Source organism: Zootoca vivipara, chromosome 3 (genome assembly GCF_963506605.1).
Source record: "Zootoca vivipara chromosome 3, rZooViv1.1, whole genome shotgun sequence".
Classification (NCBI taxonomy): Eukaryota; Metazoa; Chordata; class Lepidosauria; order Squamata; family Lacertidae; genus Zootoca; species Zootoca vivipara.
In genome coordinates this window covers 83,223,605-83,239,055 of record NC_083278.1, presented here as the reverse complement: position 1 = coordinate 83,239,055, position 15,451 = coordinate 83,223,605, and the positions used below count along the sequence as shown (strand labels likewise).

Here is a 15,451-nt window from a genome sequence, read left to right as displayed (position 1 = left end):
TTCTGACCCTCAGTTGATAGCAAGTAACTCTGCTGATTCTCTGCAGCAAAGCTCTATGCTTCACCCAGTTACACCTAATACATATGGTACAATCACTCCCTGCAGATCCAGCCCTACCACTTGGCAGAGTGAGGCAACCACTTCAGGCAGTGGATTCTGGGTGTCATGAAGGGGCAGAAGATTGTTGGTTATTGAACTTACTGTTGTGCTTTTGCTATCAGGGAGAGGTGATTTTTTCCTTCCTCGTGTGCCAAAAATACATGACCAGCCTTGGGTGCTATGCACTTTGTCTTACCCGGAGAAACACAGCACTCATCAAAGGATGGGTAGGAGGGTCTTGTTTGACTTCACTTATTTTGTCTTCCTCTGTACGTGTTCCGTTTCCCCCTCCCCAACACATCCTTTTCAGTTAATGAAACAGTGTTCAGAAACCCAAGACTTCAAGGGTGCTGAGCCATAGGAATGCTTTGGCTGCAAGGGAGTATTTCTCTTTGTAGTGCCTTGTAAGCATGCTTTAATTGGGCATGGAGTCTAAGTGCGAGATTCAGCACGCCTGGTTCTCAGCTGCTTCGAGGAGAGGTGATGGGGGAGAGGGGCACAGAGGTCAGCATAATCCCACCCAGGGTGAAATATCTCCCAACAGTTGTGAAGCAGAAACTGTGGTGTGATATATTAACCATCCGCAGAAAATCACTGAGTGCCTCTAACCTTCTTTCTTGAAGAAGATTTGGCTAGTTGTGTTAATTGGCTCAGGCGGGTGTAAGGGAACTGAGCTCTAAAGTCAAGGGCTGTTCACCATCCCCAGTCACTTCTCTGGAAAAGGCTAATTAAATTGAGGCTTGGATCTTTTTCTGTGAAGCTCAAAATACACACATGCACAATTCTGTGCTGACCTTAGAGCGACCCACTGAACAGGCTCTGTTTAGTAACTTATAATTTTTGGTGTCAAACTCCCCCCCCCCCCTTGATGAACACTATCCAGAGCCAAATTGAAATGCTTCAAGTCTCATTAATTTCAATGACAGAAGGATGTAGCTTGATATAGTGACTGATCCCAAGTACAGAATACCTTGGTTGGTTCAATAGGCTTATAAGAGGCCTGGGGCTGCCACTGAAAGCAGTCATCTATTGTGATTGTTCTCCTCTCCTCTCATTTAAAAATATGCTACGTGATGTCATTGCTTTAGTCCTGATTTGGGCAACCTGTAGCCCTCCAGATAATGCTTATCTACAACTTCCATCATCCCTGATCATTGGCTGTGCTAGCTGAGGCTGATGGGGGATTGCTAACCAACATCTGTAGGGCAATAGCTTCCCCATCCCTGTCTTAGATTTTCCTGGAGCTTTTTATGTGGCAGCCAGTGAGGTGGAGTGGAAGGGGGAAATTGAAACCATAATCATGGCATGTCCTCCCTTTTGCCTGCTAGAAGCTATTGTGAAGAGGGGCTGTGGCGACTGTTTTTTAGTTCCTTGCCGTTAACTCCTAATTGGAGCCTCAAGCATCAGCTCAACTCTGTAGTTTAAAAAACAAGGACTTAAAATGTGTTTAACTTTAACAGGATTGTCCCCAAAGTCCCTTGAGCCCTCTTTACTGCAGTAAAGCCTGTGTGCCTTAATAGTTTAGAGTTAGAATGGTTGGATTGGGGGAATCCAGGTTCTAACCTCCACCCAGCCATGAAGATCACTGGATGACTTTAAGACCAGCACTTTCAACCTAACCTTTCCCATAAGATTGTTGTGGCAATAAAGGGGTGAGTGAAAAACCATAGCATACTGCCCTGAGTTCCTTGGAGGAAAGGCATGAAATGAATGAAATAATCTAAATGTTAACACATTCTGCATATGAAATGTCAGGAAATCAGGTTGCCTGTGAAATCTCTTGCCTCGGTAAAGGGAGTTAATGGGAATAAGTCCCACTGAACTTGATGCAACTTGCTTCTGGTCAACACACAGGAGCACACTGCACATTTCTGTTGTATGACAGGCAAGAGCCATTATTATATTCTTGCTGCTACAGAGTGAGAGTGTGTCTGACCCATGCCATCACTGACAATGGAAAGATCTGTGAGTTTCGGTTCTCTCGGTTTCTCATTTTTCCAGTCTTAAATTCAGCTCTCCACATTTTGTAGCAGTTTGCAAATTCTGTTTTAAAACGTCCATGTGAAAATCTGCCAGCATTTTAGTGAGAATTTCCCCTAAGAAACATGTGTGAATGTAGTTTTGACTACACATTTTTGCAACCAATTCTCCTACTATAAAAGGCATTGTATATGTTATTTCACTGGTATATTAATGGTAATGCACACTCCCCCCTGATCTAGGCATTTTTGTAAACATTGGCTGGAAAATTGCATCGCAAAATTCAGAGAAGTGTGAATTTTGAAGGGTGGCTGTGTTTTGGTCTCGCATTGTTTCAGAAAGTGCAACTAAGGGCTCACCCACCCTTCCTCTTGTCCCGCTGCTTTCCCCCTGGGAAAACTCCTCTTTAGTGCTCCATCTGACCAAATGGTCATTTGGGGTTTTCTCTAGATTGACATTTGCTCTGATTTAGCACTAAACAGCAGGTTTCCATGGGAAAGAAGCAAATAGTTACATTCCTTTTTGTCCCTTGCTGTCCCAGAAAGGCTATTTCTCCTTTTCTTCTTTCTGGAAACGAGCTCGTTAATAATCATGGAATTTGTGCAATTACACCTGTGCTTCTTTAGCCCTACAGCTAATCTGCTGCATGTGTAAAGTTTCTGCTTTCGTTAGAAGAAATGAGCAGGTGAAATTAGCAAGTTGTCTCCTACTATTTGAATACGTGCCTTGGTGTTGTGGCACAAACTCACCCCTTTTTTCAACCTCTGACAATGAATGAAGAGGGAAGGAGCAATGACCAGGAAGAGAAAAAGTGTGCCATTTTCAAGTAGACCCATTGTAGGATGGCTTATAGACTTTTTCCAGGGTCTAGAAAACCCTCAGGTGCTTGGGTGAAGCAGAATTGCAAAGACTTGACAGACTGCTATCAGTTGTTGGACCATTCCTTTATTTCATAGTTCTTTCGCATCTGACTCAAGTTGGGTCAAACTGTAACATAACACTTTAGATACACAGAGCCTCTTAGAAAGAACACCTGTGATATGTCAGCATAACATTCTTAAAAGCTACTTTTGGAGCACGAGTTCTTTCGGGGTCATGCAAAAGTCAACATGGCTGGGAACCTGTTTCTTCTGGATGACTAGGAATGAATGGGCTTCAGGTGTGACCTCGAAGAACATCATTTTGCTATGCTGCAGAATCCCTCTCTGAATCTGTCCCCCGTATGCAAAAAAACATTAGCTTGCAATCTGCACCAAGTTAATTAAGGAAACTCAAGTGAATGAGTTTGTATATCTATCTATAAATAAAATTTCCATTATTTAGGAGACAGATTTCTCAATGCTTGCCCAACAGAAGACTGTAAAACTGTTTTTGATTTATCCTCGTCAGTGTTTTTATACTGCCCTTAAATCATATTCCCAGAATGGTTTACAAAAAGAAGAAAACTATTAAAACGTATAACCAACATAATATACTAAAAGCCACAAAATCACAGAAGTCACAGAAAAACAGTCGGCTGGATTAAAATGGTGTCTAAAAAGATGAAGATAATAATACAGCGGTACCTCGGATTAAGAACTTAATTCGTTCCGGAGGTCCGTTCTTAACCTGAAACTGTTCTTAACCTGAGATACCACTTTATCTAATGGGGCCTCCCACTGCAGCTGCCGCGTGATTTCTGTTCTCATCCTGAAGCAAAGTTCTTAACCCGAGGTAGTATTTCTGGGTTAGCGGAGTCTGTAACCCGAAGTGTCTGTAACCTGAAGCATCTGTAACCCGAGATACCACTGTAATAAAAAAGGCCTTTGTCTGGAATCGAAAGGATAATAAGTGAACTTTTCAGGAGAGGGTATCTCAGAGCTAGAGAGTCATCTGTGGTGGCCAAATACATAAAGAAGACGGGGCTTCTGGCATTGTATGATAGTCATGGTGCGCTACACCTTTGGAAATTCCCTTTTCTACAGAACTATTAAAGGTGCAGGAGCCCTAGCCTCTTTTTCAGCTGGCCACCTTGAAGCCACCATCTAGAAAGCCTTGTCTCTGGTAGCCACTCACTTCTGCAGATGGCGCAGAATCCCTGGCATCCAATTTCTAGGTGCTTGGGCAACCAGGCACTCAGGTTTTCTGAGTAAACTTTGGGAGGAGCCACATGCCAGTCATGGACTGGGCCAGAAACAAAGGTGAGTGGATCAACAGGTATAAATTTTACCTTTGTACAGTGGACTTGTTTCTACACAGACCCACGCAACCCTCTCTGTTCTCCATCCAGACAAGCAAGAGCGTTGTCAGAGTTTGCATAAACATCTCAGCCAAGGAGAGTGCAAAGCAGTGCTGATAATGTGGTCTGTGGGGAGGGGTGTGTGGCTAGGGAGGTGGTGTGGACTGGAGAGAGGCCCAGGGACTTGATAGAAAGTTCTAGAAGGCCACATTTGGCTTCCAGGCCTGAGGTTCCCTGTCCGACAGCGCAATGCAATTTTTTTTACTTGCATTTAGAAAACAAAGCTCAAAACTTTCAAATTGCCTGGGTTGCCCAATACTTCGTTTGCAATTGGCACCCATTCATTGTTACTAATGAACTTACGAAACCCATTTATTTATTTTTCACAGAAAAGAAAGCACTGGGGAAATTTCCAGAAAATCTTTTGCAGGGAAATTCCCACCCCACTAGCTTTGGTATATCCCATAGAATCTCTCCCCAGGAATCTGTCTGCTTGGTGCAAAGCAAGACTTCTCCTTTCCCTGAAGCAAAAGTAAAAATAGATTTTTAAAATGGGTTTTAGAACTTGGTCATGCTCCAGTGACCCTTATGTTTCAGAGCATCATTCCTGCTGAAGAATAAATCCAGAACTTGCTAATCTTGTAAAAGTGGGAAAGTGAAAGGTTATTTGAGGCACAGCGATACACGTCTCACACTTGACAAATCCTGCCCTTGTTTGCTTGGCTCTTGCCCCTCATTGCCACATGCTCCATATTTTCCTGAACCTAGAACTGGTGTGTTTTTTCGTGTTGCAAAGTTCTGGGTCCTAGTCAGGGTGATGTGTAAATCAAGGCACTCTGGTTCCTGGGCAAGACTGAGCAGGCCAAATTAGTTCTGTTCATCTTTTTATTTATTCCCGAAGAGCAGGGGGATTATTACGGTTTGTGTTATTGCAAAGTTGTTTTGCTGCCCTTTGTTTTTGGAGTAGCAGAATATTAACAAGTCTGAGGAAGAAGCACGGCTTACGGGCTGCAGGCTGATGCTCTGGCCTCTTCACCCCTTTCATATTACTCACCACATAATACCACTCACCATGGTTCAATTTTTGAACGAGGGAAGACGAGCGAGAAGAGTCACTGACACTTGAATAGTTCAAGGCTTGGGGGGGGGGGTTTCCCATATCTGAGCTTCACAATACCCAGGCTGCGATATTTGCATATTGTGCACATTATTTGTGGGAAATGCAAAACAAGCAGGCAAAAGCATTGTGTAATTTCTGATGGGCCCTTTATCTTGGAACCTGCCAAGAGCAATTGGGAAGTTTTTGTAGCTGAGTGTTTCTTGCCGAGTCTGCCAGGATTCGCACACTAGCTGAGACAGCGACAGGGGCTGCTCTTCGTTTTCAGAGGCCAAATGGGTGTTGTGCTAAAGCAGGGGGTTGGGAAACTGTGGCCCTCCAGATATTGCTGGAGTCCATCTCTCACCATCGTTGACCATTGAACATGCTGGGGCATCGACCATGCTGCCACAAAGCCTTCGTCCCCACCGCAAATGTTGCACCCCTGACAACTGTGTTGTTGTGACAGTGTGGGTGCTGGCGAGGGTGCAGTGACAGGGTAGCCATAATGGGGGTAGGAAAGGACCAATAGCAGCAAAACATCCCAGCCTGCCCCTGCTCACTTTTGTGTTGTGACAAGCTTGACCTTCTAATCCTTCCACGTCAATCTTCTGTTAAAGGCAGAAGAGTGGACAGGCCATGTTTTTCTGGTCAGTTGACAACTTTATGAAATGGTGCAATAGGCATTAAAACAGGGGGGGGAAACGTCTCTGTATACAGGTTGCTAGTTGTGAATTTTGTTGTTGTTGTTTAGTCGTTTAGTCGTGTCCAACTCTTCGTGACCCCATGGACCAGAGCACGCCAGGCACTCCTGTCTTGCACTGCCTCCCGCAGTTTGGTCAAACTCATGTTCGTAGCTTCGAGAACACTGTCCAACCATCTTGTCCTCTGTCATCCCCTTCTCCTAGTGCCCTCAATCTTTCCCAACATCAGGGTCTTTTCCAAGGATTCTTCTCTTCTCATGAGGTGGCCAAAGTATTGGAGCCTCAGCTTCACGATCTGTCCTTCCAGGGAGCACTCAGGGCTGATTTCCTTAAGAATGTATAGGTTTGATCTTCTTGCAGTCCATGGGACTCTCAAGAGTCTCCTCCAGCACCATAATTCAAAAGCATCAATTCTTCGACGATCAGCCTTCTTTATGGTCCAGCTCTCACTTCCATACATCGCTACTGGGAAAACCATAGCTTTAACTATACAGACCTTTGTCGGCAAGGTGATGTCTCTGCTTTTTAAGATGCTGTCTAGGTTTGTCATTGCTTTTCTCCCAAGAAGCAGGCGTCTTTAATTTCGTGACTGCTGTCACCATCTGCAGTGATCAAGGAGCCCAAGAAAGTAAAATCTCTCACTGCCTCCATTTCTTCCCCTTCTATCTGCCAGGAGGTGATGGGACCAGTTCTGAATACCAGTTCTGAATACCAACCCCTATATGCAGTTGAGGGTTTTTTTTTTAAGGTCTACTTTTGAAGGATTGCCCTATTCTGAACCTCTTGAAGTGAGCACTGACTGGGGGGGAGGGGAGGGGTGGTGCTGGTCAATTTGTTTAGCCAACCTTTTGTTCTTGGGACTCAGTTAATGAAGCTGTTGAGTCATATGCTAAGATGAAGAGCCGGAAGGTCAACTCCCTCAAAAGTGCCTCCTTTTTAAAGAGTCCAAAGCAGGTTAGGCGGATAGAATTGATTTTCACCTTTCCGTTTCTTTTGATTAATATATTTGCAAGGAAAGAGCCTCCAGCAAAGGCACCTGTTGTTTGCTGAATACCCAGAAAGCTTTGCACCCGCTTCCTCTCTCCTTGGGAATCCATGGCACAGGAATACAGGCAACGCATTTATCACACTTAAGATGTTTTCTTACATTTAAGGGGAGTGTGAGTGTCTTCCTCTGCTCTTGGTTTAGCAACAAGTGCAGGTACAATTGCACAAGTGTATTTTTAGCACGCCTTGTCATTTCTTTTTAAAAGGTCTTCACAGAAACAGGTGTTCCAACCCCCAGGTTTATTTCTTTATTCAGAGCATTTCTTGACCACCAAATCAACAAAATCCACAGGACGGTTCACACAGAGTTCAATTAAAACCTTAAATATCAGTCACTTCAAGATCCTGCCTGAAAACAAACAAAAACAGTATAATGGCATTTAAAGCTCAACGGAAAGAAATTAAAAATGGGTTATTTTACTAAAAATAGTTTTTTTGGGGTTGGGTGGTAATTTATATTTGTGTTTGTAAACTGTTTTTAAATGGTTTAGGTTTCTAAAGAATTGTTAATACTGTTAGTTGTTTGTTTTATTTTATATATGTACTGTTTTCTGATGTTGTGAACTGCCCTGGGCCACCTATGCTAAGAAGGCCAGCACACAAATGATTTTCTAAATGAATAACAAAATAATAGTGTGGTACCCCTTGGTACCTTCCGATTCTTGTAAATGGCATAGTCTAATTAGATTGGTATCTGAGGATAATGAAACTCTGATTTAGAACATCTCTCCAGCTAGAACAAATGCCCTCCAACCCCTGTAATTCTGTGGTTCGTGCCAAATGACTAGTTTTCAGATTTCGTTCAGTTATGATATCTAGAAACAATATGCAAAAAATGTACACACACACACATATGTACGATTGACTCGCATGAGACTAGGTATACATCAACACTGGGAAATAAATAGATTCAAACTAGGTAATGGCGGGGGAAAGCTGGCAAGTCCTCGTGGCTCACAAGGAGACCCTGGAGCCTGAAAAGGATGTATGTGAGGATGGAGGAAGCCCCAAGAGACCTGAGGCACAGTGGGGCTTTGTTTATGCTGCTTAGCTCCACTACCTAACGGCAGATGTGCAGAGTAGTGAACCAGCAACATCTGCTGCTTTTCCATACAGTACATCCGTCTGCTGGTTTCAGAGCTTCAGAGTTGTGTGGGAACAGAGGGAGAGGGGGTTGGGAAGCAGGGGGAAAGCATGTATTTAGAAGGTGCTCCCTACTTACGCCCTCCCAGCAGATGTCAAAGAGAAAAACAACTACCAGACTTTTAGAGGACATCTGAAGGCAGCCCTGTTTAGGGAAGCTTTTAATGTTTAATAAATTATTGTATTTTAATATTTCTGTTGGAAGCCGCTCAGAGTGGCTGGGGAAACCCAGCCAGATGGGCGGGGTATTTATGCACGCAGGGGCCCGGAACGTAACCCTCTCATAAGTCGGAGGATGCCTGTATCGCCACATTACTGCAGACTGCAGAAAATGAGCCCTGTTCATTCAGGACCTCCTCCTGGAATTTTACCCATCATTACACTTCAAATTGAGCGAATGGACTTCTGCGGGGTCTGGACCTTCAGTGTCCAACATGATTCCTCTGTATGTTTGTATCTCTCGTCATAATATATTACCTCTATATGTTTCTATTTTATCAGCTAGAATTGGAGTCCCTCTCATAGCAGTCTTATTAAGGGGCTAAACATACAATTTTTAAAAAAGAAAAAGTCATGGATCAAGATAACTTTTAGGTATACTATTACTCTATATTTCTATTTGTAGTCTGAAGATCAGAGCAGACAATAAATGACATTTCCTCAAGTGTGTTGCATATGAGAGCTGTATTTGACACAAAAGGAAGCTCCAGGAGTAAGGAAATGTTAGGGTAGGAAGGAAGGTCGTTTCACTTTTTTTATTTTTCTGCCCTTTTGAGTTTCTCTTAAAGCTTATTCTACACTCATTACATTGCAAGCCCTTTGTGAGTAACTGTGGATCCATCTTTGATAAAATAACTGTTGACTACTCCAAATCCACAGAATAGGGTGGGCTGTTCAAAGTAAGTAATTAATGCTTTTGTCATTATCACTGAGGCTTGCATTTGGTACTGCTATTCTAGTTGAAAGTTGTTGTTGTTTTGTCTTTTGTCCTCTAGTCCCTCCAGTGGTGGAGCCCATTTTCCAGGATATCCGGCAAGCTATAGGGCGCAGGGTCACCCTTCGCTGCACCATGCTCAAGGGGAGCCCCATGAAAGTGGCTACAGCTGTCTGGCGATTCAATGGGAGTCTTCTGACAGTGCCTCTGACGGAGCAGCAGGACTTCTCCGAGTACAAGGTGGACAGTGTGAGCCGGGAGACGAGCGGCAACTATGAATGTAGCATCTCCAATGACGTCGGGGTGGCAACCTGCCTCTTCCAGGTGTCTGGTAAGTCCTGCAAAGAGCCTCTTTCCTTTTTAGTAGATTTCAATGTGGTTAGAATCGGCTAATAGTTTGCAAAAGGAGGTGAGAGACGTCACTGTGCCTAAGAGGCCTGTTATTGTAGTTGGAGCTACTCGGCCTGTGCTGTACCACGCTCCATGAATGCCGTTCTCTTCGTGGTGCACAACCTATGCTTGCTTTTGCTGTGTGAGTTGCCATCACAAAGGGAACTGCACAGGAAGCCATTATCCTCTGTGTAGCTCTAGTGACATCAGCCACAACAATGCAATGCCTGGAAAATGGGATTGCGACTGGAACAGTTTCAACCCTATAAGGAGCCACTTCTCACAGATGGCTTCCTCCATTCCACGGCACCCATACAATTCCATTTGTATTAGGAACCTCCATCTAAGATGAATCCTTGAATCCAGCTCATATCAGATGATCGTGTCACCCACTGTTCTCCATACTGGCACATTCAGTTTTGTGTTTTGTGCTGCAGGCACAGGTCTCCTAGGCTTCATCAATCAGGTGGACTAACAGAAAACAAACCATTTGTCAGGTCACGCCACAATACAGCATGGAAATAAACATGCCCAATCCTATTGAAAATGATAAGCTTACCTCTGTATTGAGTTGTGCTTCTTGAGTCTACCATAGCATGTAAGCAGTTAGAAACTCAGAATATACATGAACACAGCATTCCTGTTTTCTTGTATTTTTCCCCACTGTAAGAGTTGATTCGGGAAATCACAGGCCATGAATCGAGAATCCCTGTTTGGTCCTATCTATCTTTCATCTATATCATCTATCTATCTATCTATCTATCTATGCATGCAATGTTTGTATCCTGCTTTTCCTCCATGGAGCTGAAGGCAGCACACATAGTTCTTTCCACCCACTTTCATTTTATCCTTACAACAGCCCTTTGAGGTAGTTTAGGCTGAGAGCTAGAGACTGGGCCAAGGTGAGCCTTTTGCTTTGGGGGATTTCTACCCTGGTCTTCCCAAGTCCAGGTCTGACACTTTAATGACTACACCACACTAACTCTTGGACTTGTTCTGACTGGAAGAAAAACCAGCCACTTCTGTTGTTTTTTCTCGGCTTTGTGTTGATAAACCTTCAGATTTGCCTGCCCTTTGCCAAATTGAGCATCTCAGCCAATCTCTCCACTTGATGGCTGTCTGTCACGTTGTCACTATGTTAGATGCATGCAACGAGGAAAGCCCTTTTTGGTCCTGAATCTTTGGACAGACCCACATCACACATTTAAATCACTTCCCAAGCACACTGAAAGCATATAATGCCCCACAAATAATATTGGAAAGTGTAGCTTTCTCCTCATATAACATTTCCCAGCATCCTTAACAAACTACAGTTCCTGGGATTCTTTGAGGGAGTGAGTCTTGTTTTAAATGTATGGTGTGGATCTGTCCTGAGTGTTTGTGTATGACTTGCACGCTCAAGAAACCAGCTTGTTACAAAACACCTACATGTCTACCCTTTTATAAGAAAAATGTGTGTGCATTTAATACTCAGACCATATATGCCACTCCTTTCCATCATCCATGGAAAGCAATGGCTGTTTTCACACAGAGCCAGTGTGGTGTAGTGGTTAAGAGCGGTAGACTCGTAATCTGGGGAACCGGGTTCGCGTCTCCGCTCCGCCACATGCAGCTGCTGGGTGACCTTGGGCTAGTCACACTTCTTTGAAGTCTCTCAGCCCCACTCACCTCACAGAGTGTTTGTTTTTTTTGGGGGGGGGAGGAGATTGTTAGCCGCTTTGAGATTCCTTCGGGTAGTGATAAAGTGGGATATCAAATCCAAACTACTACTCTTCTTCTTCTTCTTCTTCTTCTTCTTCTTCTTCTTCTTCTTCTTCTTCTTCTTCTTCTTCTTCTTCTTCTTCTTCTTCTTCCAATGACCATTTTAACATATTGCCCCACATATACACTAGAGCTGGTACATGGAGATGGAAGAAGCATAGATGAGCAATCAGTCAATTATTTCTGTGCCCCCCAATAGCTGCAAACACACTCCATTGGTGACAGGTAGAAAATTGCAAAGGACCCAGTGGTGTACTTGATTATTAAATCACTGGATCTTCCATTTTGGGAATCAATTAATTTAAAAAAAATATTATGCAAGTTAATTATTATCATCCATTCTAATTTCATTTCTAAATCTGTTATGAGACTTGACTTCACAGTCAATACAAGTTGAATAAGCAACAATTAGTCTCCAAGGTGGCTCTGAATTTCTGGCATACACAAAAAAATGTGTCAATAAAAATAATAAGGAAAAAGGGGCTCAGAAGTAAACATCAATATTACCATTGTAAGTTAATAAAAATAAGCATTGAATCATTTCCATTTAATTATAGCAGAGAAGAATAGCTGAACCCTCCTGATTGGAGTGGGATGTAATAGAATGGAAAATGATGGCACTTTGGAAATGAGGAATAGCAGTGGGGAATATGGGCACCTTGGACACTTTCCAGTTATACAGCTACTGTTGCTTTGGGTTAGGCAAATCCTAGGAAATGACAACAGTATGTAATCAAGGACATCTATTGATGAAAATATTTCAGTATAGTGACATACCATGGACTTATGGGTCTAAAGATGTCTTCATTATGTACTTTAAATTTCTTCTAATCTGAAAGTAGCTGTGTATTTATTTAATGCTACATCTTTTGGCTTATCTGGTTTGAGCCGGTTAATTAAATGTAGCCTATATTACTGATGGCAGTTGTTTGGAACAGGGGTTATATAATTCAATAGACTTTTGTTGCTTGGATTAAATTTGTAGAATTGTAAACAACTTTTAACAATGCCAGGTGCAACCACTACCTTAACAAGAATCACAAAACCAAAATAATTATGGGGATGTTCTTTCAGATTCTCCTTAAAACCAGCAATAAAATATATTCCAGTATCTGATGGTAGCTCATTCCATTGCTCAACATTAATTGCAAATGGTGTGGTGTAGTGGTTAAGAGCGGTGGACTTGTAATCTGGTGAACCGGGTTTGCATCCCTGCTCCTCCACATGCAGCTGCTGGGTGACCTTGGGCTAGTCACACTTCTCTGAAGTCTCTTAGCCTCACTCACCTCACAGAGTGTTTGTTGTGGGGGAGGAAGGGAAAGGAGAGTGTTAGCCGCTTTGAGACTCCTTAGGGTAGTGATAAAGTGAGATATCAAATCCAAACTCCTCCTCCTCCTCCTCCTCCTCCTCCTCCTCCTCCTCCTCCTCTGATAGTCAATGCCCCTTCTGTATACCTTCACTATATACTGACTCCGCATGCTCCTGTCTTGCACTTTATGAACAATTCGTCCTACTCCTTTGTACATTTGAAATTGAGTTCCATCCTCCTGACTACTCCAACTTCTTCTACCACATTCACTTCGACGGGAAGCTTCCATTCCAAAAATGTTGTTATCATTTGTTGCACTTTCCTCTCTAGATAGATAGATACACACACACACACACATGATTAAAGGCAGCATCATTTATGCTTCTATCATAACTAATGCCGTGAGAAGTGGGTTCTGTGCTAAGCATCATGTATACTGGTCCTGAATGGGGTCACTGCCCCTGAAGGACCAGGTGCACAGCCTGGGAGTCATTTTGGACTCACAGCTGTCCATGGAGCCACAGGTTAATTCTGTGTCCAGGGCAGCTGTCTATCAGCTCCATCTGCTACGCAGGCTGAGATCCAGAGTGGTGCATGCTCTAGTTATCTCCCGCTTGGACTACTGAAATGCGCTCTACGTGGGGCTACCTTTGAAGTCAATTAATCCAGAATGCGGCAGCTAGACTGGTGACTGGGAGCGGCCGCCGAGACCACATAACACCGGTCTTGAAAGATCTACATTGGCTCCCAGTACGTTTCCGAGCACAATTCAAAGTGTTGGTGCTGACCTTTAAAGCCCTAAATGGCCTCAGTCCAGTATACCTGAAGGAGCGTCTCCACCCCCATCGTTTAGCCCGGACACTGAGATCCAGCACCAAGGGCCTTCTGGCGCTTCCCTTGTTGCGAGAAGCCAAGTTGCAGGGAACAAGGCAGAGGGCCTTTTCAGTAGTGGCGCCCACCCTGTGGAACGCCCTCCCATTGGAGGTCAAGGAGATAAACAACTACCTGATATTTAGAAAACACCTAAAGGCAGCCCCGTTTAGGGAAGTTTTAAATCTGTGATATTTTAAGGTATTTTGCTATTTGTTGGAAGCTGCCCAGAGTGGTGGGGGAAACCCAGCCAGATGGGCGAGGTATAAATAAATAAATAAATAAATAAATAAATAAATAAATAATACAAAGACATGCCCAAAGTGCATGCTTTGGGTGATTTCCAGCAACATCATTTCAGCTTCCACCACAAGGAGCAGTGCTAAGATATGTAAGGATTGTGTGGCTCCTCTTCACTGGCTGCTTCCTCTTCCCTTTCTGCTATTTATTTTGTCATGCAAAGCTAGATTCTTCTGTGTTGGGTACCTTTGAGATAAATTGTTATGTTGCAAAGGACAGCTTTAACCTAAAATGAGCAGTATGCCACATGGGAGGCAAAAGTAATGGCAAAGTCACTACCATTTTAGTCTTGTCTCAGTCACTGTTTTAAGCAGCAGAGAGATCAAAGCTGGTTCAGCCATAGTTCTACACACGTCGTTCTTGAGAGATTCAGTGTCCTTTGGTGCTGCCTTGTTCAAGTCCATGTCAACCACCCAGAAGTTCAGATAGTAGAAATTAAGGCTAATAAGAGCCTGCTCAGTGTGGTCACATGTGACTATGGAATGTCAGAACATTTGATGAGTTGGGGACATGGATTCTTGTGATCCTCACTACATAGTTTTATAACAAAGTTTCCTCCCCATTTTCTCTCTCTCCCTTTTCTCTCCTACCCCTTTCCACTTCTCAGCTAAAGCTTACAATCCTGAGTTTTATTATGATACCCCTAATCCTACCAGAAAGCAATCCAAGAACTACTCCTATGTTTTGCAGTGGACACAGAAGGAGCCTGATGCTGTCGACCCCATCCTTAGTTACCGGCTAGATGTCCGTCAGGTAAGACCAAGACCGTGGTCCGCCGTCTTAAGTGCCAAAATCCATTTCTGTTCTTTTTAGTCTGAGAGTACACCAGTGCACCACCTCACTTAGAGAGTGTGAACTGCTGTTTGCAAAAACAAACTGGAACTGAGCACATGGCTCTTTTCCCATTTTACAGAGCGGAGGAGACAGGTGTGTGTTTTGGCCCTCAATTTAAAGACAGATGCTGTCAATGATTGAGAGCTTTTTTAAAAAAAAGCCTGCTTGGAATTCTCAGGCACAGCGCTCTGAATAGGGCTCTGATAGCAAGAAAATTTTGTAGTCATTAGTCAGCACTGTAGATTTCATAGGCTAACAATTCAGATGAGTGGAATTTCAGACTCTTCACTTTGAACACATAAAGGATTGTAAATTGGAGGGCACTCCAGGCTGGAATTGCAGGGGGAAGTCGTTGGCTGTTCATATTGCACAAAGGCTTTCATCAAGTTGTCATAATAATACTGGAATGTTATTAAACTCTGCTGGAGCAAGGTGTGGAACAAAAAGGCTATTGAGCATAAAAGGGAATAATAAAGGATACTACCAGGAGAGGGGAAATGGTACCAAACGTTGTAGCTATAAAAAAAAGTGTTTTGTGCCGGGAGGGTTGCATTCTGAGCCTGGATTTGTGAATCAGGGAATCATCTCAGTTTTCAGGCAAGCTAAAGTTCTTGGATATAAGACAGTTGCTACCCATAAAAGCCAATGAAATGACTTTGGGTAAAATATAAGAAACTGGGCTTAATTGGATTATTTCATAATTGTTAAAAAAAAGACACCCAGACACTTGTTTATTTTATTTTATTTTATTATTTATTTTATTTTG

General features: G+C 43.2%; 1 protein-coding gene across 2 annotated transcripts in view; it reads left to right on the top strand.

The window, feature by feature from the left end:
- Positions 1 to 15,451, top strand: part of MDGA1 (MAM domain containing glycosylphosphatidylinositol anchor 1) — a 254,704-nt gene that overhangs the window by 150,859 nt on the left and 88,394 nt on the right. For both annotated transcript variants that reach the window (XM_035108147.2, XM_035108146.2), the window contains exons 9-10: positions 9,283 to 9,552; positions 14,459 to 14,604. In XM_035108147.2, the coding sequence (XP_034964038.2) occupies positions 9,283 to 9,552; positions 14,459 to 14,604 (416 nt within the window). The remainder of the gene's footprint in view (positions 1 to 9,282; positions 9,553 to 14,458; positions 14,605 to 15,451) is intronic.